The following is a 22,820-nucleotide window of genomic DNA, read 5'->3' as shown; positions in this document are numbered from 1 at the left end:
CAAGGCAAAAAAAAAAAAGTGAGAATGAGTCTATCCTACCTGTTGACATCAATGCTTTTGGGTATTTGTACAACTAATCAAGTCTACTTCTAATGCAATTAACCACCAAATTGAATTTTAAATTATGCTAAAATAATATCCCACAATTACCACAGTTTTTTTTCCCAAATTGCTAATTGACCACATTACCTACTATTTAAAATATCAATCCAGTGTTTTAAAATTTTATGTTGGAGGAACGGTCACTGTGATTTGATAGGCAATTTCAAAACCAGCACTTTAAAACACAAAGATAGCAAAAATATCTGAAGCAGATCTAGAATCTATAAAGCTATGTTCTATCTCACTGTAAGTAACAAATCAAGCAATTATTACTTATAGCAGACTCAGCAAAAGCAACAGGGATGGACAGAAGAGATCTGAGCATGATGCTCTCCACCACTGAGAATCCCAAGAGATAAAGTTTGAGAATAGATACTCCCTTTTGTCCAGAATTTCCCAAAAGAATACAAAATAAATAATATTTCAAAGACAGTACAAGTGAAAATACTGCTCCCATTGTGTCAGTTACATACACATACAGCATGCCTACGTATACAGAATGGTGTGTTGTCTTCATTCACGAACAGGAAATATGGCAGTGCACTATCAGAATGCTTTGATACTCCTATTTTTTTCTGATGCTGAGATATATGAAGAAACCGCATTCACAACTTATAATTTACTTCCAGTAGCAAACAGTTCATTCTGTTCGTGTCTCATGACTGAACTCAAGGATTAATGCTCCTCTGAGCAAGTGCCACCAGTAAGATAACCGTTTGTCCCATTGGCACCGCCGGTCCCATTAGTGGTGATAGTGCTGTGCGGGGTCTTTGAACGAGGTACTGTTTCTTCCTCATCTGAGCTTGACTCAATGTCACTTCGGTCATCCTTTGCTACCTATAGAATTTGAAAAAGAAGCAAGCAGTAGGTGATTGTGAGGAAACAACTAAGCTTTTTGGTTCAAGCCAGAATCAGAGAATTCAAACATTTTTCAATTTGAGCTTTGAAGGCTATCTCAGCTCTGTCATACTTCTCTGCCTTTGCCTGCCTGGACTCACTTCAAACACAGATGCCTGTACACACATATGCCACATGCAAAGGCAGGATGAGAACTTTGCACTGGTGCATTGAAGGTAATATGTCAAAGTGTGGGTACAGTGTCCAAAGCAAAGGGTTGTGCACACACTAAAGGAACCAACAATCCAAGCTCCCAAATTCAACCCAGCCCCCATCCCTCTTCCCTCCTACTACAACTTTATTTTCTGTGCTTCCTTTGGGATGCTTCTGTTTGACCTGATAATGCAAAATATTCAACCCAACTTCCTCCTCCTCACCTCCCAACTTATTCTCTAGAGGCCACACAGCTCCAGGGAACAGTGCTATGGGCTCACAGTAGGAGACAGGAGTACTGGCCGAAACTCACCACACTAGGAAACTCCAGTCTCTGACTTCAGGCAAGTGGTGAGAATGGGGCTTGGAAATCGTGGACATAGTCCACTTCAGTCCCTATCACAGGAACCACAAACGTACTTGAGCAGTTCAACTGTCTGCCCCATCATGTCACTGGAAAGCTGTTTCAGAAACAGACTGACCTTAATTGCTGGGGATTTCCTGCTAATTTCCAGATGAATTCCTTCCTGCCGGTTTATACCCATTTACTGTGTGAATGCTGTTCCTTAGGTTAAGGAGTTCACTCTCCTCCTTTGTAGAGCTCTTTGAAGGTCACAGAGGAAGATCACTAAGTTTGAGAGCCGAGTCCCTTCAGAATCCCTGAGGTGACTTTGCTTCACCCCATTCAGTCAGGTGCACCCAAAACAAGTGAAAACATGAGGGAGCCAACAGCAGGCAGGTTAAGTAGAGCAAACAAGGGCAACAGAAAAGAAAATCCTGCAAAGAAAGGGCCTGCCTGCCCTGTTTTTAACGGGATGTTTTTCCCAGGGAGGTAACAATGGCACTGCCAATGTGTAGGATCATAGGATAACTCAAGTCAGACGAGATCTCAGGAAGTCTATGCCCAATCTCCTGCTCAAAGTAGGGTCAGCTGTAGAGTCAGGTAAGGTCATGCAGAGCTCTACCTAGTCTGATCTTGAAAATCTGCAAAACTGGTAAGAGTGCATCAGATGAAGTAAAAAAAAGCATCAACGGAAAGAGATCGCTACATGCAGCTTTAAAGATGCAGCTTTCACAAGAAGATTCTATGCTGCAGCCACTTTATTGAACATGTGATCCACTGTCTTTATTTTTAAAATGTAGCAACATACCAGGGTCTTTGCACTTAAAACCTGATATGAATGCAACACATCTTGGAGTAGTTCTCTTTGTTTATCGCCAAAAGAACCCACTGGAGTAATTTTACAAAAGGAGTCTAGAAAATACATATATAGGTTTATAGAACTCCTAAGCATAACAGCAAGTAAGAAATTGATGATCAGGATTAGTTACAAATTTAATGATAATAAATTGCTTTATCAGCTGAGCTGTTCCAAAGGGGAATACTAGTAATACAAAAATAAAATAATAATCAAGGATGAAGATCTACTGTAAGATATCTGTAATGTGTTGTGAAAACACTGCATATTTTACTGCAGAAATGGAAAGAACAGGGTTGCAAGTGAGGAAGTAAGTTAAGATCTGAAGGAAGAAGAATCCTCCGTGTGTATGTTGTACATGTGCATCTTTAATCTGGTCACTGTCTTACTGCGGGTGTCTAACTCCGCTCTTGTACAATCGACATTTTCTCCCATGCAATTGTTTGAACTACAAGGCAAAAGACTTATACTCTCAAGTATGCTTCCTGAATGGAGACAGAGCAGCTGCTTATCCTGCTGATACATATGTGTAAAAAATGTTCTAACATAATAGCACCCAGATACTACAGACAGAAGTAGGTTTGAATGGTATTAGGCAATGCTTAGGCAAGAAGTAAAAATGGCCTTTAAAGATAGCCTTCATTTAAATATATAAACACGAACAATGGATAAAAATACCAAGAAACTACAAATTAAAACCAAAACCCACAAACACCAGTATTGCACAGAATAAATCTTTTGTGTAGTAAATTTAAAGAAACTTACATGCAAGGGGTTCCACTTCCCAGCCTTCCAGCACAGCACAAGGGAAAGGATAAACAAGCAGAGTAAGAAAGAGTATGAAGCACTCTTTGAAGTTACTGGTGTAATTCAGACAGGACAGCTGAGGCTAATAATCGCTAACAGCAGAGAAAACTGAAGTGTGGCTTCCAGGCAAAATACAGTTCACGAATGCACTTGCATACAGAGTGAGTGGCAGATTCTGGGCTCCGTCCAGTGCAAGGCTGAGCTCTCCAGTACACTAATAGAAAGCAGTTTTCTGCAGAACAGTCCCATTCACTTCGGGGGCTCTCACATGTCTAAAACATCTACTCACGCACTCTACTCTTTAAGGGCAAAATGCCCTGTACTTTACATGATCTGTAAATGTTAGTTCTATCATCTAAATGTGAGTGCCGTATCTGCACAGGAAGTGTAATGGGACTAGCATTTCTGTGAAGGATATCTTCCTGTCAAATGTAACAATGGCAGCAAGACACTAAATTTTATCCCAAATGGTCTTGCTGTGGGAATCCTAGAAAGAAAGTAGCTCTTTGCAGAACCTCATTAATACCAAAACCCAAAAGAGGCTATGATTTGTAACTTTGCCACTAGCAAAGGCAGTAGAATTTCAATTTGTATTATTATTATTGCTACCAGCTGGGAAATGAACACTTTGCTAACAACTACTATGAAGAAGAAAAACAGAACTGGCAGCCCCAAGAAATCAGTTTGCTTGGGTTTTTTTTTAATCCAGTTTCCCTAATAGATTGTTTGATTCATTGTACCAGATTATAAAAAAGAAGTGTGGAAGCACATACAAATACAATCACTATAAAAAGCATCCTAACTTATTTGAAATTTACTAGGAGTGGAAAAAGGTTTCCATGAAAGGAAAGAAGAGTTTATATAAAACAACATGTGTCTTCAGTAACGTGTTATGGATTAGAAAAAGTAAACAAAAAGTCAGTGACCCTGTATTGATATTGAAAAAGTTAAAATCCTAAACATGGAACATAATCGTGCTGTCTTACCTTGCCCTTTGAAATAGCTTTGTAGGCTGCCTTTATGATTAGGTAAGACCAAAAACAGTGCAGAATTTGAAGAATCACAAGCAGCATGTTGAAGACCCACAAGGCAGGAAAATTGCCCAGAGCTTCATACAGTTCAAACAACGTTGTGTTTAATATCCTAGGATAGAAAGGGATAAAAAAATAAGAACACTCTCCTTAAGCCAACAATCTGAAAGAAGCCTTTTTTAAATCAAGGTGACAAGTACTTGATTACAGAATCACAGAATCACAGAATCACTAAGGTTGGAAAAGACCTGTAAAATCATCAAGTCCAACCCTCAATCCAACACCACCATGCCCACTAAACCATGTCCCGCAAAACTACATCCACACGTTCCTTGAACGCTTCCAGTGACGGTGACTCCACCACTTCCCTGGGCAGCCTGTTCCAGTGCTTCACCACTCTCTCAGTAAAGACATTTTTCCTAATATCCAGCCTAAACCTCCCCTGGCGCAACTTGAGGCCATTTCCTCTTGTCCTGTCACTAGTCACTTGGGAGAAGAGACTGGAACCCACCTCTCTGCAACCCCCTTTCGGATGATTGTAGAGGGCGATAAGGTCTCCCCTCAGCCTCCTCTTCTCCAGACTGAACAACCCCAGTTCCCTCAGCCTCCTCCTTGTGAGGCTTGTGCTCCAGACCCTTCACCGGCTTCATTGATCTTCTTTGGACATGCTCCAGCATCTCAATGTTTTTCTTGTAGTGAGGGGCCCAAAACTGAACACAGGATTCGAGGTGCGGCCTCACCAGTGCTGAGTACAGGGGCACGATCACCTCCCTACTCCTGCTGGCCACACTATTTCTGATACAGGCCAGGATGCCGTTGGCCTTCTTGGCCACCTGGGCACACTGCTGGCTCATCTTCAGACGGCTGTCAATCAACACCCCCAGGTCCTTTTCTGCTGGGCAGCTTTCCAGCCACTCTTCCCCCAGCCTGTAACGTTACATGGGGTTGTTGTGACCCAAGTGCAGGACCTGGCACTTGGCCTTGTTGAACCTCATACAACTGGCCTCGGCCCATCGATCCAGCCTGTCCAGATCCCTCTGCAGAGCCTTCCTACCCTCCAGCAGATCAACACTCCCGCCCAACTTGGTGTCGTCTGCAAACTTGCTGAGGGAGCACTCAATCCCCTCATCCAGATCGTTGATGAAGTTATTAAACAAGACCGGCCCCAAAACTGAGCCCTGGGGGACTCTGCTTGTGACCGGCCGCCAACTGGATTTGACTCCATTCACCATGACTCTCTGGGCTCGGCCTTCCAGCCAGTTTTTTACCCAGCGAAGAGTGTACCTGTCTAAGCCACGAGCCGCCAGCTTCTCCAGGAGAATACTGTGGGAGACAGTGTCAAAGGCTTTAGATGGGATCCACACAGATAGTTGGTTCTCAGAGTAATAGTGACTTGGACTGAATCATACAGGTGCCTCCAGAGACAAACAACATCAAAATGTTGCTTTCAGTGTTTAACTTCATTTTGCAAACATCAGATATAGAAAACAAAGATCCTCAGTGTGCATTTCTTCTCTTCTTTTATAAAGCTGGCAGGTGTTGGTTGTCTCAAGTAACTCCTTCCCTAATTAATAACAAAGATTACTTTATACAATTTTTTTAAATAAAGCTTGTCCATCTCAGTTGCCTCCAGGAGGGGTTTGGTGCCCCCATATTAGCACAGGGTAAAAGCATGTATGAGGACTGTTATACTACAGTGCAACCCACATGCAGTACCATGTTCTTCAAACCATGTTCTCAGACTGTGATGGTGAGCTGCAACCTCTCCCACGTTACACGAGACAAACCTGTACCAAGAGCCGGGCAATGCTCCCTAGGTATTCCCATCTGAAGCCCTCTCTCCCAAACCCAATCCCAAAGCTGATGGGTTTGTTTCAGTGTAGACAGCTATGGATATCTTTGCCCTCTTGGTATCAGCAATGTGAGTGATGTGCTATGTAGAACTGAAAACAGTCTGAGATTGTTCAATTAAAGTGAGACTTTAGCAGCATGTGAAACTATGGCACACGCATGGCAGGATTCAGCCTCTTATGGGGTTTTCTAAGAATGGGGGGGGGGGTGTGCTTTGGCTGAGTGTCCCAACATAAACTCTTATTTAGTGGAAACCTGAGCACTAACAGGAATCCAAAGTCAAAATATTCAACCAGTCAAGGGGCTTAACCCTGGGTCTTGAACATCCTGGGTGCCTGCACTAACCACTAAGGTACTGGGTAGCTCTGGTGGCCACTTTTTGCACAAAATCCAATCTGTACACCACTTATGTACAAGCAAGAGCAAGGTTTAGTAGCTATGTAAAGGACAGGTGGACAACAGGGATACTTTGGGGTGGCAAGGGGTGGGAGACCTTACTGCGGCCTTTCAATACTTAAAGGGGGCTTATAAGAAAGATGGGGACAGACTTTTTTGTAGGGCCTGTTGCGACAGGACAAGGGGTAATGGTTTTAAACTAAAAGAGGGTAGATTTAAACTAGATATAAGGAAGAAATTTTTTATGATGAGGGTGGTGAAACACTAGAACAGGTTGCCCAGAGAGGTGGTAGATGCCCCATCCCTAGGAACATTCAAGGTCAGACTGAACCAGAGCAACCTGATCTAGTTGAAGATGTCCCTGCTCATTGCAGCACGGTTGGACTAGATGACCTTTAAAAGTCCCTTCCAACCCAAACCATTCAATGATTCTACGATTCTATGAAATTTGGGCAGTTCTAGGCATTTGAACCAAGTTTTTGAGAACCATCATTTCAGATACAGGCAGTAACAGTGATGTTACAATATGACTTCTGAAGCTTTGTGAATACAGCACTAATTATTCTGCCCAAATACTCCGCCATAGCAGACGATTTCAATCTGGACTTCAGCAAACAGCCTGAGAGCAGAGAGTGGACAACAGACAGTAGAAACAATGGCATTTTTAGAAACATATAATGATCTATGAATGCCTGTTAATTATGGGGAGAAAAAGAAGGCAATATAAGGATTTGTCAACCTCCATCCATCTTCCCTGCTGGTGTAAAAATGCATTAAAAAGTCCATTGGCTTTATGATGTTCTTCTTTTTTTAAAATTAACTATCGTGGGCTAGCCACTAGATGGCACATTTGATCAAGCAAACGACTGCACAGCTCTTGGGCTGCACCAGCTTTGGCTAAAGGCAGGAGATGTAACTGAGGTCATCCTGTAAAGGCTTCAGAACAGCACAACTCTCATTTGAAAAGTTAGAGATACTGGGCTCAGCTTTTTAATACACAATCACATTTGCCACAACCCTTTCCAACTACATAAAAATCAGCTCAGGTAGTATTAATAAGTATGTACAAACAACAAACCCAGAATACAACATTTAGCGGTAATGATTTATGTGTATAAACAGCATTGGTCAAAAATCAACCAGTGATTTCTAATACACTGGCCTTAATACTGTAGGGCGTTTCATAATAAACTACTATGTTTTGGGGCAGAAGTGCAATTGTTTATTTTTTAAAGGAAAAATTCAAAAAAGCAGAAACTTTGAAGCATTGCTAGCAAGTAGTATTGTTGAATTACTTGCACTAAATAGGATCTGAATTTCATTAATGCCCACCTAGATGTAATTATCTGTTTGCTCTGTAATCAATGCAGTATTGAAGGATGCCCCAGTGCAGCTGGTTATGGTGCAATATAGAATACTGTTGTCTAATATACACTTGGTAAAGGAGTTAAAGACATTTATTCTGAATTATTTAGACAAGCTGGTATCATGTTTTGCTGTCCTTGGTTATACTTCTGGCTATTGTACTGTGGTAACAACACGCCTCTCATTCAGCATGTTGCACACGCAGTATGTTGGTCACTGGACAGTGCTGCAGAAGTTAAGGCAACGTGCAGTAGCACTCATTTCAGCTGCACAGTTTCTGCTCCCATTGGATGTGATAATAGTGCCCATCACCCTGCTATGCTTTATTCTGAAGAGTTTATAATTAATTCATTCTTCCTGTCTGGAAGAATGCCTACTCTTTCCACACGGCCTTCTTTCTCACCTCCTTTCATTCCTCTCAGGATCCTTCAGAAACAAACATAGCACATTTTTGCCAATTCTCAGACAAATGTAAATAAGCATTTTACTCTTCCACCCATCGCTCTCTTTCTTTATCTCTCTTTATTCATCTCCCTTTTCTCGTTCCATCCCTGATGCAAGACAAGTGATCAACTTGCCAAAAACTAGTAACTGCTGTCCAAGAGCCTGGACTTGTGCCCCCTAAGGTGAGGGGAGGGAGTGGGGAGGGAGTGTAATGTTAATCTGTGTCAGTGCCTGTATCGGCCTGTTGCCGATAGCCTCCCAAGAACTGTTTAGCTGGCTAGATAAAGAGTTAGATTGTAGAGTTATTGTAGAGTTAGATTTATTTAGAGTTAGATTGTAGAGTTAGATGGTAGAGTTATTTATCTGTTATTGTTGATGTGATGCAGGTGATTGTTTAATAGTTGTTGAAAATGTGTTAATTGTATTCTGAGTGTTCAATTAGAGCGGTAGTACGGTAAGTAAAGAATTACCTCTCCCAGTGGCTCAGATATTGTGGCAGCGTTCCTGAAAGTCTACCACAGATTTCTGTAAGAGTAGATTGGATCTTAAGTGGTGAATTTGTTTTCATTTGCCTTCATCAGCCACATTACATAATTCAAAATGCTAAACTGAGAGCTTCACGCAGCCAGGTGCACAACCCCGCTTGGGATGTATTTAATGAGAGAAGAGAGAATACCTTCCATGAGATTCTGTCCAGCTATCAAAATCTTTCAGGGCCTCAGAAAAATTGCTACAGTCCAGAACCTATTTTCAAAAGCAGAAGCTAACGTTTTGTCTCAAATTGCACAGACCTGAGAAATGCTGGCCAAAGTTTTCAGAGAGGTAGAGCACTTGCAGCTTAAAGTAATTTCTCCCTGGGAGATCAAGTCCATCTGTTTCAAGTCAGATAGCCAAGAGTCAAAGTTTCCACCATTCATTATGAAAAACTGGGATTTAACCACTGGAGAACTTTGAAAAATTCCGGCAAGCATGTTTGCAGATTTAAGTGCCTGACTGCCTTTTTGAGTATTTGAATCACAGAATCACTAAGGTTGGAAAAGACCTGTAAGATCATCAAGTCCAACCCTCAATCCAACACCACCGCAATACTACATCCACACGTTCCTTGAACACTTGCAGTGATGGTGACTCAACCACCTCCCTGGGCAGCCTGTTCCAGTGCTTCACCACTCTCTCAGTAAAGACATTTTTCCTAATATCCAGCCTAAACCTCCCCTGGCGCAACTTGGGGCCATTTCCTCTTGTCCTGTCGCTAGTCACTTGGGAGAAGAGACCAGAACCCACCTCTCTGCAACCCCCCTTCAGGTAGTTGTAGAGGGCGATAAGGTCTCCCCTCAGCCTCCTCTTCTCCAGACTGAACAACCCCAGTTCCATCAGCCGCTCCTCACAAGACTTGTGTTCCAAACCCCTCACCAGCTTCATTGCCCTTCTCTGGACACGCTCCAGCACCTCAATGTCCTTCTTGTAGTGAGGGGCCCAAAACTGAACACAGTATTCGAGGTGCGGCCTCACCGGCACCGAGTACAGGGGCACAATCACTTCCCTACTCCTGCTGGCCACACTGTTTCTGATACAGGCCAGGATGCCGTTGGCCTAAGATTTATTTGCATATACATCCTATAAGCACTTTCTCCTTGATGTAATCCATTCTCATGCTGCTTTTTCCAGTCCCTATTACTTGTGTAGTTGGTTAAAATGCTTCCGTTGAACCCTTTCAGCAGTGGAACCGGTGGAATGCTGTCTAACCTTTCTTCCCTCCCTCCCTTCCTCAGTCTCTACAAGCAGTTCTCTCTGTATTCTGCCCACTAACCTTATGATTTTTCCCCCATTTCAGACTTTTGACATGAAATAATTGATTTATTCTGAGAGAGAAAGTTCATTTGCTTTCCTCCATTTTTTCTATAGTTTGCTGTATTTTTCATTCACCTTCTGCTCAGCCTTACATGCTCAGATGTAGCCTTAGCTCCATGTGTACACCTAGTCTGCACATCGGGTCACTGACCCCTCTTAGCATTGCTGAGCAATTAGTGAGATCCTTTATGCAGCTTTAATGGAGAGTTCCAGTCCTGTCCTTAGTTTGCCAGACACGAGCACGTTAGAAAGAGGTCTGCTTTTTCAATGAAGGCTTATTTCCCGTATGTAATTCACAGTAGATGAGTCATTTGCACGTTGAAACTGCTTTTGGAACCAGAAGCACTCTTTTTGGCCTTGTTGTCTTCCTGATATTTTGGACTTCTGCAAGAACGGACCAGCTGCACCTCTAATGCTGCTTTTTTGACTTTACTCCTGTGGAAGTCCCCAGAGGTGAATTTGGTCCAGTGAATGAAAATATAAACAGAAACTTGTAGAAACTGCATTTACAATATTGGAGCATATAAAGTTTTAGACATAAAAAAAGAAAGTTGGATGTAAACAATGATAGCTTTACATACAGGAGTTGTTGATTTCAAGTTTGAATTTGATATAGTGGTTAGAACTGAAATAAGTACTGGTGAAGTAAAACAGTGCCGACTACAGCTGTGTTTTGAGATGCATGACAGCATCGCCTTGAATTATAAAGTGGGGTGTTGCTGTGCCATGTAGAGCTACCATTGGCAGAGCAAATTACACAAAGCTGTGGCTGAAGAGTTTTAGCTGGCAAGCAAAAATGTGATGAGGTTTTTGCAAACTGGAAAAGAGTTTCTTTTTCTCATGTTCACTCCATAAACAGAAGACAGTGTAAAAACACAGCTGTATAGTAAGGCTATAAAACATCCACTTCTCAATAAATTATGAAGCAAACGTGCAGTTTCGTGTAAAAAGGCAAAACTAAAAAGGTAGAAAGTATAGTAGTTTATTCTCCATTATACATGGTAAAAAAGTGACCAAGACCAGAGAACAAAGAGTCAGGAAATTCTGGATTTAGCTCTTCTATTAACTTATTATGTGATACAAAAAATTTTCTAATTTTTTTACATAGTTTACTTTTTGTTAAAGATGGGCACAAAGTATTGGTACATCTTGTCTGCCACTCAAAGGTGCTGGGAGAGTTAAATCATTAGCTTGTTTATAAAACACTATGGACTACTTGCTTACAAGATCCCATAAAACTGACAGGTAAGAAAAATATCACTGGGATTCACAGCTAAATGAAGAGGCAGTGGAGTGTGAAAGCAGACGTATATGCACATGTTGGTCAGCCACAGGATGATAAATCAGCTACATTTCATCAGTAGTCAAGATTTATCTCTAGGATTTAGACCTTGATTGAAATCTAATAGGACTTCATATCCCAGACTGTCCTAGTTACTCATGACAATGCTAAGCTAACTTTACACAACAGGTCACCTGACACACAGATGTTTCTGCTTGAAAGACTTCAGATGAGTTACCCAACTTTTTACCTGAGAAGGGTATGAAATGATACACAAAATACTCATTAAATTCAAGAAACTTTGGTCTATAGTACTTGCATGTCCTGGAGCCCTGAAGCTGCAGCACAGCTCAGTATTTAACTATAGTAAATCCAGTACATAAAGGGCTGTACTGCCAACTTTTTCCTCTTCTGAGTTTCAGCTTGGGCCAGCTGCTGTTAGGACTGTGTCTATATCACTGTTCTACTCTGAACAGACGCTTCTTAGTTCTTGCTGAGTAGAAGAACAAGCTGGTTGCCCTTTTCACATCCTGCTGTCTCTTAGGTTTTCAGTCCCCCAGAATAGGATTTATGCTACTAATCAGTGCATGGCAAATATGAGGGGAGCAGCAGAGACCCACTGTGAACTGAGAAGAGTCAGATGAACCAGTCACCCACACAGCATCAATGAAACAGGGAAGGAAGGACAGGAGGGAAAGAGAGATGATCTTTCAACAGCATCTCAGATGGATTCCTCAGATTTTTGAGTGGTGATGCTCATTACCCTCTTCTTTTAGACAGTAAGTTGATGAAAGTTCTCTGCAAAATGCAGCAACAGAAGGGATATAAACTCTTGAGTCAGTATTCAGAGCAACATTAAAGCCACAAACTTCAATTTTATCAGTGAGCTCAGCATCACGTGGAGTTCTGCTCACCCGTACCAGCCCCACATCAGAGGATTTCCTGCCATGGTGCTAATACAAGCTCAGCTGCTGTAGAGATGGGTAGCTCCTGTTCTATTACTAATCGGAAACAATACCTCTGCAGAAATCACAGCCCTGCCACTGAGACTGTGTTATTTTAAGCCCTGTGTAGATCAATAGGATTTCCAATTACTTAACTAAAATGATGGAACAGGCAGGAAATTATTCATGTTTGATGTACTGTAAAAGAGACCATTCTGATCAAGCTGTCACTGTCCTGGGTTCAGCTGTGCTTTTCTCTTCACGCAATTCCTTCTCATCAACAGTTACTGCCCATTAACTGATTTTGCAGCCACTGGTATGAATAATAGTATTTCCACTCTTGTGGATAGAAAAAAACAAGAATACAAGGTCAGAGACACGTTCACAATCCAAACTCAAATCTCAGCAGAGTCTTTCAATAGACATTAGGATATGGAGAGAATTCAAATTTCCTAGCAGAATGTAATTATACTCAGCAAAATGTTATATCAGTAATGTGTTCTGGCAAAATGCTTGTGTAAAGGCCTGTGATCATAACAGAGGCACAGAGAAACTACGTTATGCTAAGAATAACACTTCCAACACTGAAAATCTCCAGGTACACATAAAACTTTTATATGAGCTTCAGAGAATACATATCAAGATCCATTTGCCTAGAGTTCATGTTATTCTCCAAATAGGAAAGGCATTTGTTGTAAACTATAGGAGGCCAGTTTCCAATCTTTGCAAAACATGGTATCAGAGAACAAAAAAGCTTTCCCCATGCCTCTTTCTGTTGACTGAAAATAAGTGCAGTACCTCTCAAGGTATATTTCTCAATATACGCTCAAGGAATATTTCTTCCTCTTGCTTTTGCAGCACACACTGACACACTGCCTTATGTTTAGCTATATGCCATGGCAGATACTTCAGGAGAAAAAGATTACCCAAACTTTCTGTAAATGCAGGAACTAAACAGAACTAGTTCAAAAGCCCACAAAACATCACAGAACAACTGCAACCAGTTCTCTGCCAGGTACCCAGTGTCCTTCAGGTGGCTTACATACCATCAATAGTAGGAGTACCACACTTTGGATTCATTGGTCTAGTCCTGAGAACATGTCCCTAGAGTAATGGAATAATTTTAAAATCCATAAAAATCACACGGCTTAAGGAAGTGTGGTGGCACAGTGTCTGCCAAGGACTCATCTTGCAAACAAATGACTCAAGTATTATGGTCCAGTTGTGGAAGAAATGCCAAAAGATGTGGATGGGGAGGGGAAAAAACCAACAACAAAAACCCAATCAACTGTACCTTTGCCCCCACAAGCATCACAGGAATTTCCTCCACACCAAAGTCTGGGAAATCAGACTGAAACAGTTTTCAGGCTAATCCAATTTTCTTAATAATGATCTCTACTTCTATAGCTTTTATAGGTCAAACTCTGCCATCATGTAACATTGATGAAACCAACAGAATGTGCTCATTTACGTGGGTGCTGGGTTTCTCCTGAAGTGTTTAGCCACAATGACCTCCTCCTAGCTGAGCACTAATGAGACCCTAGCTGCATCACGGCTGTTGATCATGGTGTTCAAAAGCCATTTACTATTTCAAGCTGATACGGTAATTATCATACTCCCATGCTTTTGTACAACTATGATTTTTATGCCCTGCATACATCTTGCAGTGAACCAGTAGCATGGTTCTGCTTTTATATTGACTCTGTAGCACTACAAAATATGCTCCACTAACAGCAAACCCTGGTGCTACAGATACAGCCTCTAAGAGAAAAGGGATTGAGAAGAGGCAGAATGTTTGCGCATGCTCGAACAACCCACAGACACCTAGACTGTCAGCACTTGTATGGGTTGTCTGTGGTACTACCGTACCAGCACAGCTCTCCCCTCCACAGAATGGGCAATGCTTAAAGATGTATTTTGGGGCAAAGTTTCCTCACATACCTCTCTTTCAGAAAAAAAAACAGTCAAACTTAAAATTCCCATGGTCAGACTCTTTTATTCTCCCCTCCCTCCTGCAATTGATGCAACTTCAGAGATCTTCAGCTGAGTACAAACCAGCTTATACGGGAAACTGACTACCATGGCAGAAGCAACCCTCAGTTCAACCTCCTCAGGTCGTTCATACTCTCCAGTCACCGTGCCTTGCTGAGCTGATTTAAAAGTGGCTAATGTGTCTGAAGACAAGAAAAACACCAATGCTGTTTCCCTTCCCCTGAGACATTTACACTCATCAGAATAATTCTGAGCAAAAGAAGGGCCACAGCAATGGTTTCTGTCCTGTTTTCAATCAGAGCACAGGTTTTAGAAAGGACATATTTCATAATAAAAGGAGCAAAGTGAGAACACTGGCTGAACAGCCTACCCTCAACAACAGAAAGCATTATTACAGCCACAGGGTATAGTCTGTAGAAACTAAAAATGAGGATAAGAACCAGCTTTGGAAGTCTGAAGAAATCCTTTTTCATGTAATTTTTTCCTGTTGTGATCACATGAAAATCTTAAAAATGGAAACACCGAGCAAATGCACTTTTTGTTATTTACACTGCAAACCCACAATGGTGAATGACACGTGTAACCTTTCCATTTCTTATAGCTTCCCTGTAAATAGCTGGATCAGTATTAACCTGGCACTCCAAACACTTCAGCTTTGCTTCATGTAGCACTCAGAGGCTGGAGTTCACAAGCGCTGTAAACAATTTGAGGAAATCAGGAAGGACATTAGGAAGGCATTAGGAAGGACAACATCAGATAACGTTTTGTCAAAAGCAGATGGGATGACAACATTATATATGCTCTGCTAAAGAGCTAAGATGAGAGTTGTGCATAAATTTATGGAGACTTAGTTAATTAAACCTTCTTTTTAATCCATAAATTGAATTCTATGAGTTCTTCAAATATACTGTGGTTAGCTTGCCAAAAACTTTATTAAATGCTCTTGAAGGGTTATAAGTTGCCTGCTGAAACTACAAACAGCAGGAAATATAAGTACACTAGATAATTTTTGTTAGTTCTACAGCATCCACTCACTGACAGCATGAATAACATCAGGAATCAGGTACCTTGGATCAAAATCATAACTTATTCCTTCAATACCTGCTACCCACAAACAACTTAGACTGTGCTCTAGTTTAGACAATGTTCTGAGCAAAATGAGCTCGAAACAGGGTCAGAAGAGATTTATTTTCTTAATAAAAAAGTACGTTGTTTTACTGTAGAACAATCAGAGATGTTTGTCCAGCTCTATACATAATACTCGCCAGGCTAGAAAGGTTTTCACTGACTTCAGGATCCAGTGAGAATAACTAAAACGATCACAAAACACTGTGTTCATTCAGAGTCCAGACAATGTCTGGGCAGTTGGGATTTATCTGGCTACCTACATTCTTACCATGCCAAGTAACTGACCAGGATTCTTGCTTTAACTAGTGCCTACATATTGCTTTGACATAGTAGGATGCTTTTAAGGGTAGGTTTGAGCTTTCTGTTTTACCAATATGTTCAGAGGAACAAAGCAGGGTGACTCTGCCGGGGTCCACATGCTGCCTTCCCACAATACACATGGTCCAAGGGTGAAACAGGAGAAAATGTGCCAGGAAAGAAAACTGGTATGAAAGACAACGACTCAACTTCCCTGCATGTTAAGAACTGCACAGAAACAGTCAATATCAGCTAGAAAAAGAACAAAGCTAGGAAAAAGAAAGGTTCAGCAAATCTTTGAAGCAGCTGCTACTCATGGGGGCTCTGCGCTGCCCTATTTGTAACTCAAGCTGTAATTTTGCTCAGAGAGAAGCTGATTCCAGGATAAAAGAAAGGACAGAGAACAGTGCAAACTGGCAATCCTGGATAACTATTTGGAGACCCGGTGTGTGTGCATTAACAGCATGGCTATATCCCATGCTGTTGTTCAACCAGTGATGAAACTTGGGAAGAGCTATTCAGTCATGCAGAGATGAGAGAAAGACTGGTAATAAGTAACTAGGGTTCATTACAGCACACTATGGTGAACGGAAGTTAATTTTAACTCAGTGAGGATCATGCCATGCTTGTCTGGTTCATGCATATACTCATTGCTGTGAAAAGGCAATTAGAAATCAGCCATGAGCCAAACTATGTGTACTCTCATGAACTTTAAAAATGAAAGAATAACAAGGAACAAAGTTGTTCTGAGGACTGGCAGACCCATGCTTATATAGGGTTTGTTGCCATAAAAATCCCATTTAGCAACTGTACATTGCAGTTGATGAGGAGACATGCACCTGAAACAGCTTTGAGTTGTAACAGTGAGAATTATTTTCGCCATCTTTTTTTTTGACAGAACCTTTCCAAACAGACTCACAAATGGAAGATCCAGTTAAGACATACCTACCGACATTAAACAAGACCATACCAACTAACCAAAGTGGTTGACTGTCTGTCCTTGCAGTTTTTAACATGGTACAGTAGACCGGGCACTGACAGCATCTGAAGAGATCAAGGACAGGAAGGCATACAGACTACCTGGATTATACCAAATTTGCCTAGATGAGAATTTGGGGGACAGCACATGCAGAACATGACCTGTGTTCTTTATAATAAGCTTAAATCAGGCTTTCATATTTGTACAGTTAAGCCACTGTTACACATTTGTCAGTGCATATATGTAATATGCGCATGCCGAGACCTCACAGGTCTCATGAATGCCAATGCCATTTCCCTGCTTCCTTGCCTTTTGACAGCAGTACTTGTCAGCAACACTTCCCTGAAACCCACTGTGTTCTATCTCTCATACAATATAAGTGATTATAAAAATAATCAAATGTAGTGAAAAACAACTGCATTCTAGTACTAGTCAGAGCAACCTGAAGGAACCTGAATTTAGCCGGCTTGGTGCCTTCACCTGGTAAATATCACCCTAGTTTTCCTGGGAGCCTTCTCCTTCTTTCAAACCCAAAAGTTACACCTTTACCTGCAGTTACCTTAAGCTATCTTTTAAAATGATGAACAAGTTTAGTAACCTTGTATCTCCCTCTACGCCAACCACCTTTCTTCCACTGAAGCTCTTGGAAATACCCTGGTTCATGGTCACTCCATGAAACCAGTTTCAGATACCAAACTCTTCACAGCATTAGGAGATTTATTCAAACTGCCCTGTCAAAAAAAGCATGTATTCCAGAAGAATAAGCAAAGCAAGTGAGCACTCTTGGGTATCCTGTACAGCCCAGACTTCCGGAGTTTCATAGTTCTCACAACATGAACTCTGCAGCTAGCAATGAGCAAAGAAAGACTGGAAAATGCAGTGCATCACCTTCTTCACTCACATTTCCTGTAATGGAAGATGCCTGTTTGTCCTCTGCCCACCTCAAAAAGTTACTAATAAATACTATGACTCCATGGAGTTTCCCTTCCTGGATATTGAAAGAAAACCAAAACAACGGCAAAAAGCAAACTATTTCTTTATCAATAGAGAGAAGACTATGTCCATGTAACTACAGCAAAAACAAGCATTTGATGTCTGGGGAAGAGGAATTGCAAGGCTTATTGAAATAAAGAAGGCTTGAGGTGACTGCTTTGCTCAGCCTGATTAGACTAGCCAAGGGCTATAAATTGATAATTTATATCAATTCTTTGGTTTGAGATTGCTTTTATTCTCCCTACAATCCTGTATCACCTGAGAAGGCATCATGTTCCCCCTGACTCATGGAGAGTTATATTTTATGTTGTAATTTGCTAGAACAGTGATTATGCACAAGCGAGAGAATTTCACAAGTAAAATGCCTTGTCAGTGAAAATAGCAGCTTTACTCCTACATTCACTTAGCAGCAGGAGGCAGAAAGTGTCCTGGGGTTTTTGAATTATTGCTGAAATGAACTCCAGATGCCTGCAGAAAGACTGCTAAATATATACCTAATTGCCAATTTCTTTTGTCTTAGCCCTGCTGCTAAACAACCTTCAAACAACAGCATTTGATACATTCTGAATTCTTTATTAGCACCTTTATGCAAAATTAAATGGCACTTGTGCAAAGCCAGAGCACAACAGGATGGCAGTGCTTCATAAGCAATGTCTCTGGAAGCCTGTCTTGGGTATTCGCCTTCCTGTGTGGGGGGAAGTTTTCTTATAAATTACAGTCTTCCTTTTACATTACACACACACCAATTTTATACCTCTCATTTTTTATGCTAGAAAAATTTGCATATTTATGTAATATTAATCAGGCACCAAATTTTGCTATTTTGAATATTCAGCAGAGGAGAGCAGAACTATGCTTCCTGGCCTGCTGCCACTCCAATGACTCATCTTTGCTGACATGCAAGCTAATGGGGGTGAAGATTTAGAATTGCTGCTTCATAGAGAAAAAGGATTTGGGAGAGACAAGCTCATACGTCCCATGCTTCACCCCTGCTAACCCTGACTCCTACATGCAATGCCCACAGTACAGCTGAGAACTATGAAACTTCCTTCAGGTTCTGTGATTATAGGTGTATGTAAGGGTAACCATTAGAAGTATACACATCAAGGCTTTGGTCTGGAAATAAGATGGCCTTAAAAATCAAAGAGCATATACACCACACTGAACCATTGGCATATTCAAATAAATAAACGTGTTATTTCATTGGTTAAGGGAGAAGAGAGGCAGAGAGATCGCCAGTGTAACCACTCCATCTGTGACAGAGGAGCACGCAGCACAGTCGGCTGCTGCATTCCCGTAATACACAATCCCTCTGCTTTCACTGCCTTCAAGAGTCTATGCTGATCTTTTTCATCCCAGCAGCAAACCTCACCCACAGCTGTAACCTGCTGCTCTCATTAGCCCAATATTCAGTATCATAGGAGCTGACATCAACAGCAGAAGCTACTGTGTAGCCCTCTTCCCCTTCTCTCTTCCCCTTTGATTTTTAACCTGCTTTCAGCACACTGGACCAGTGCTAGTCTATACAGCAGGATTCAGACAAGGTTCAATCTAAAGTGGCATGGAAGTGCTGCTGTCCCCTAACATATATGGGAACAGATGGGCACATCCAGAACACCAGCACAAAATGCAGCAGCTGTAAAGCAGGGCTCAAGTTTTGATACTTGCCAGATAACTTACCACTGTGCTGGTAATCTCTTCCGGGACTCTGCCAGTCAGACAGCATGAGGTGTGTATTAGGGACACTTACACAGAATTCAGCTCTTCGATGCCCAATTCCCACTAGACATGTTAATCTTTAATTATAATTTGCCTAGTCCTAGCAAGGGCTTCCTGCACGGTGTGACACTTGGCCACAACACTTCACAGAACTCACTCGAGACAGCGTGAACCTCCAGTTTCTGAGCTTCAGTTCCAGTTATAAACAGTGTTATTTTAAACACTTCAGGTTGAAAGTGTGGACATTACAAAACTTGACTACCATAGTAAGGATGTAAAGGATGGGAAAATCTTGACCTTGCTGATTTTCAGATGTCTCAAGAAAAAAAGCATATTGGGCAGCTATTTCTAGTTAAATCTGTGAAGACTAATGACCTCCTTCAAAATCATGCACTCTGGAAAAGCTTAATCTGCTATTTGTTGACTATTCAGCAAGGCAAGCACATAGCAGTGACCGGGTAAAGTTTGTGTTTGAATAAAAAAATATTTCAAGTCAGCAGTTCCTTCTTTGCCATTTCAAATAATACAGAGTGAGGTTTAAATGCTGGAGTCACAGCTAAACACATAAGGCAGCTCACAGAATCCCAGAATGGCAGAGGTTGGAAGAGACCTCTGGATGTCATCCTGTCCAACTGCCCCGCTCAACCTGGGTCACCTGTGGCAGGCTGCCCAGGACCATGCCCAGATGGCTTTTGAGTATCTCCAAGGATGGAGACTCCACAACATCTCTGGGCATCCTGTGCCAGTGGTTGGTCACTCTCACAGTGAAAAAGTGTTTCCTGATGTTCAGATGGAACCTCCTGTGTTTCAGTTCATGCTCATCGTCTCTGGTCCTGTCACTGGGCACCACTGAAAAGAGCCTGGTTCAGTCTTCTTTAAACACTCTCTTCATATATTTATGTATATTGATAATATCTGTCCTGAGCTTTCTCTTCTCTATGCTATACAGTCCCACCTGTCTCAGACTTTCCTCATGTGAGACGTGCTCCAGTCCCTTAATCAGTCTTGGTGATCCTTCGCTGGACTGTCTCCAGTAGCTTTGTGTTTCTCTGGTACCGGGGAGCCCAGAACTGGATACGGTACTCCAGGTGTGGCCTCAACAGTGCTGAGTAGAAGGGAAGGATCACTTTCCTCAGTCTGCTGGCAACACCTCTCCTACTGCAGCCCCAGGATACCATTAACCTTCTTTGCCGCAAGGGCACATTTCTGGCTCATGTTCAGCTTGGTGTCCACCAGGACCCCCAGGTCCTTTTGTGCAAAGCTGCTTTCCAGCTGGTCAGCCCCCAGCATATACTGGTGCAGGACTTTGCACTTCCCTTTGCTTAACTTCATGAGATTCCCGTTGGCCCATTTCTCCAGCCCATTGAGGTTCCTTCCCTCTGGATGGCAGCACAACCGTCTGGGATATCAGCCACTCCTTCCAGGTTGGAACATGAGCCAACTTGCCAAGGGTGCACTCTGCTACATCATCCAGATCATTAATGAAGACGTTGAATGGGATTGGACTCAGTATTGACCCCTGGGGTACATGGCTAGTTACTGGCCCCTGACTAGACTTCATACCACTGACCACCACCCTCTGGGTCTGGCTGCTCAGCCAGTTTTCAATCCACCCTCACTGCTTGCTCATCTAGCCCATACGTTAGCAGCTTCTCTCTCAGGATCTTCTGGGAGGCAGTGTCGAAAGCCTTACTAGTCAAGGCAGACTATATGCACTGCTCTCTCCTCATCTACCAAGCTGGTCGTTTCATCGTAGAAGGTTATCAGGTTGGTCAAGTATGACTTCCCCTTTGCAAACCCATCCAGTCATCATCTGATTGAGCCTTCCCTGAAGCATAGTCATGTACTGCAATCTCCAGTGACAGAACTGCACTGGTGGAATTGGGTTCTCCCTCTATTTCTCAATATAAAACAGAATGCAACAGGCAGATGAAATCCTATGAGCAGGAGTGCCACCATTGTTCCTATCTGAGATCACCCAAGTAGAGAAACTAGCTTACTTCATTTACAGAAATTCAGTGAATGGCCACGTTAGCTTCAAGGAAGGGCTGAGAAAAGTGCAGCAAAGCTGTTTAAGAAACAAATAACTGCTCCTTGGAAAAAATAACAAGCATTTTTAAACATACAGTTTGTGTGTCTATCCATTTTCTCCCTTTGTCATGGTCCTTCACCAACTCACAGCGCAGTAGGGACCAGGCATTATCACATTACCTTTGGAGTCATTAAACGCTAAATGAGACTTCTACATTGTACTGTTAAGCAGAGCTGATGACACAGCTCCCTAAGGGCACCTTGGTCTTATCCTGTTTGCATTAACAAAACCCCAAAGAGATATCGTTATAGAGGATTTGAAAGGAAACTGTGGCGAAGAGGTTGATATTGGCATCTCTAAATCCTCTGCATGCTTAAATAAGGAGCTTGGTGGTAATTTCTCTAAATAACACTCTGCAAAGGGTAACACTTCTGGCATTCTTCATGCTTCCCAAAAACAAAACTGTCACTGTTACCTTCTGATGCAATGACAGACACCTCTTGCTCTCATAGCGATACAGAGATTTGGGTTCATTCTGTTCATACGAGAGAAAGGAAGGATCCAGAACACAAAAGAGTGAAGCCAATGCCTCATATATAGGGCACAGGTTACAGAGAAACTTGAATGGGTTTCTACACTGAAGTACATCAGTGTATTTCCTAACTAGTCAGCTGCCTTCTGGATGTTGAAGACCCTAGCTAAAGAATCGAACATCTATGTCCTGTTTGTCCTATGCATGCACGTGTGTGGACCTAGAAGAGAGAGTATGTGCACATGCAAGCAGCTGCCTTTGTCTGGGCAAGTTGAGATTACAGTAACACCTGTGTAATTATCTTATAGATATATGTATTACACAGCTTCCCCAGGACCCCCAATTCAAAGGAGGAGTGGAAAAGGAGTAGCCTGCAGTATTGCAATCTGCATGGCAATAACATCCTTATACTGATTTCAGCAGACCAGACTTTCCTTATCTCACTGTGTTTTTCTTTAAGCTGAATATGTTCACAAAGTGTGCACTGAAAGCTAATGAGAAGATCCTAGCTTCAAGCTTAGCCTCTGGTCAGTGTCTTTGGTGACTAATATTTTATTTCTCCTCTAACTTCTTGCCAACACAGGCAACCAACTGCTAACCCGAAGCTATGTGGTCTCCAACCCACTTCCTCCTTAAAAGCAGCAGAAGCCCCATAAGTTTCTTGTCTAGCACACAGTAAACACAATGGCACTCTAGCAAATAGGCTATTTCAGCACCTGGTTATGTCTGAAACTCTCCTTGGTGCTTTGGGGAACAGAGTAATGTCAATGAATCATGTTCAATTACAACACAGTTATTTCCAAGCTTGTTTGATGCTTAGCATTTG

The 22,820-nt window shown here is 41.9% G+C and overlaps 1 protein-coding gene across 2 annotated transcripts in view; it reads right to left on the bottom strand.

Annotated features, from left to right (window-relative positions):
- Positions 1–777: 777 nt before the first annotated feature.
- Positions 778–22,820, bottom strand: part of CERS6 (ceramide synthase 6) — a 127,638-nt gene continuing 105,595 nt past the window's right edge. Inside the window, exons 9-11 of one of the 2 annotated variants that reach the window (XM_059820565.1) lie at positions 4,145–4,301; positions 3,113–3,140; positions 778–935 (exon numbers count right to left, since the gene is read on the bottom strand). In XM_059820565.1, coding sequence (XP_059676548.1) covers positions 778–935; positions 3,113–3,140; positions 4,145–4,301 — 343 coding nt within the window. Of the gene's footprint in view, positions 940–3,112; positions 3,141–4,144; positions 4,302–22,820 lie in introns of both variants that reach the window. The other variant, XM_059820564.1, reaches the window with a different exon arrangement.

This window comes from Gavia stellata, chromosome 8 (genome assembly GCF_030936135.1).
Source record: "Gavia stellata isolate bGavSte3 chromosome 8, bGavSte3.hap2, whole genome shotgun sequence".
NCBI lineage: Eukaryota > Metazoa > Chordata > Aves > Gaviiformes > Gaviidae > Gavia > Gavia stellata.
Note: the sequence above shows the minus strand (reverse complement) of the source record. Positions and strands in the feature narration are given on the sequence as shown.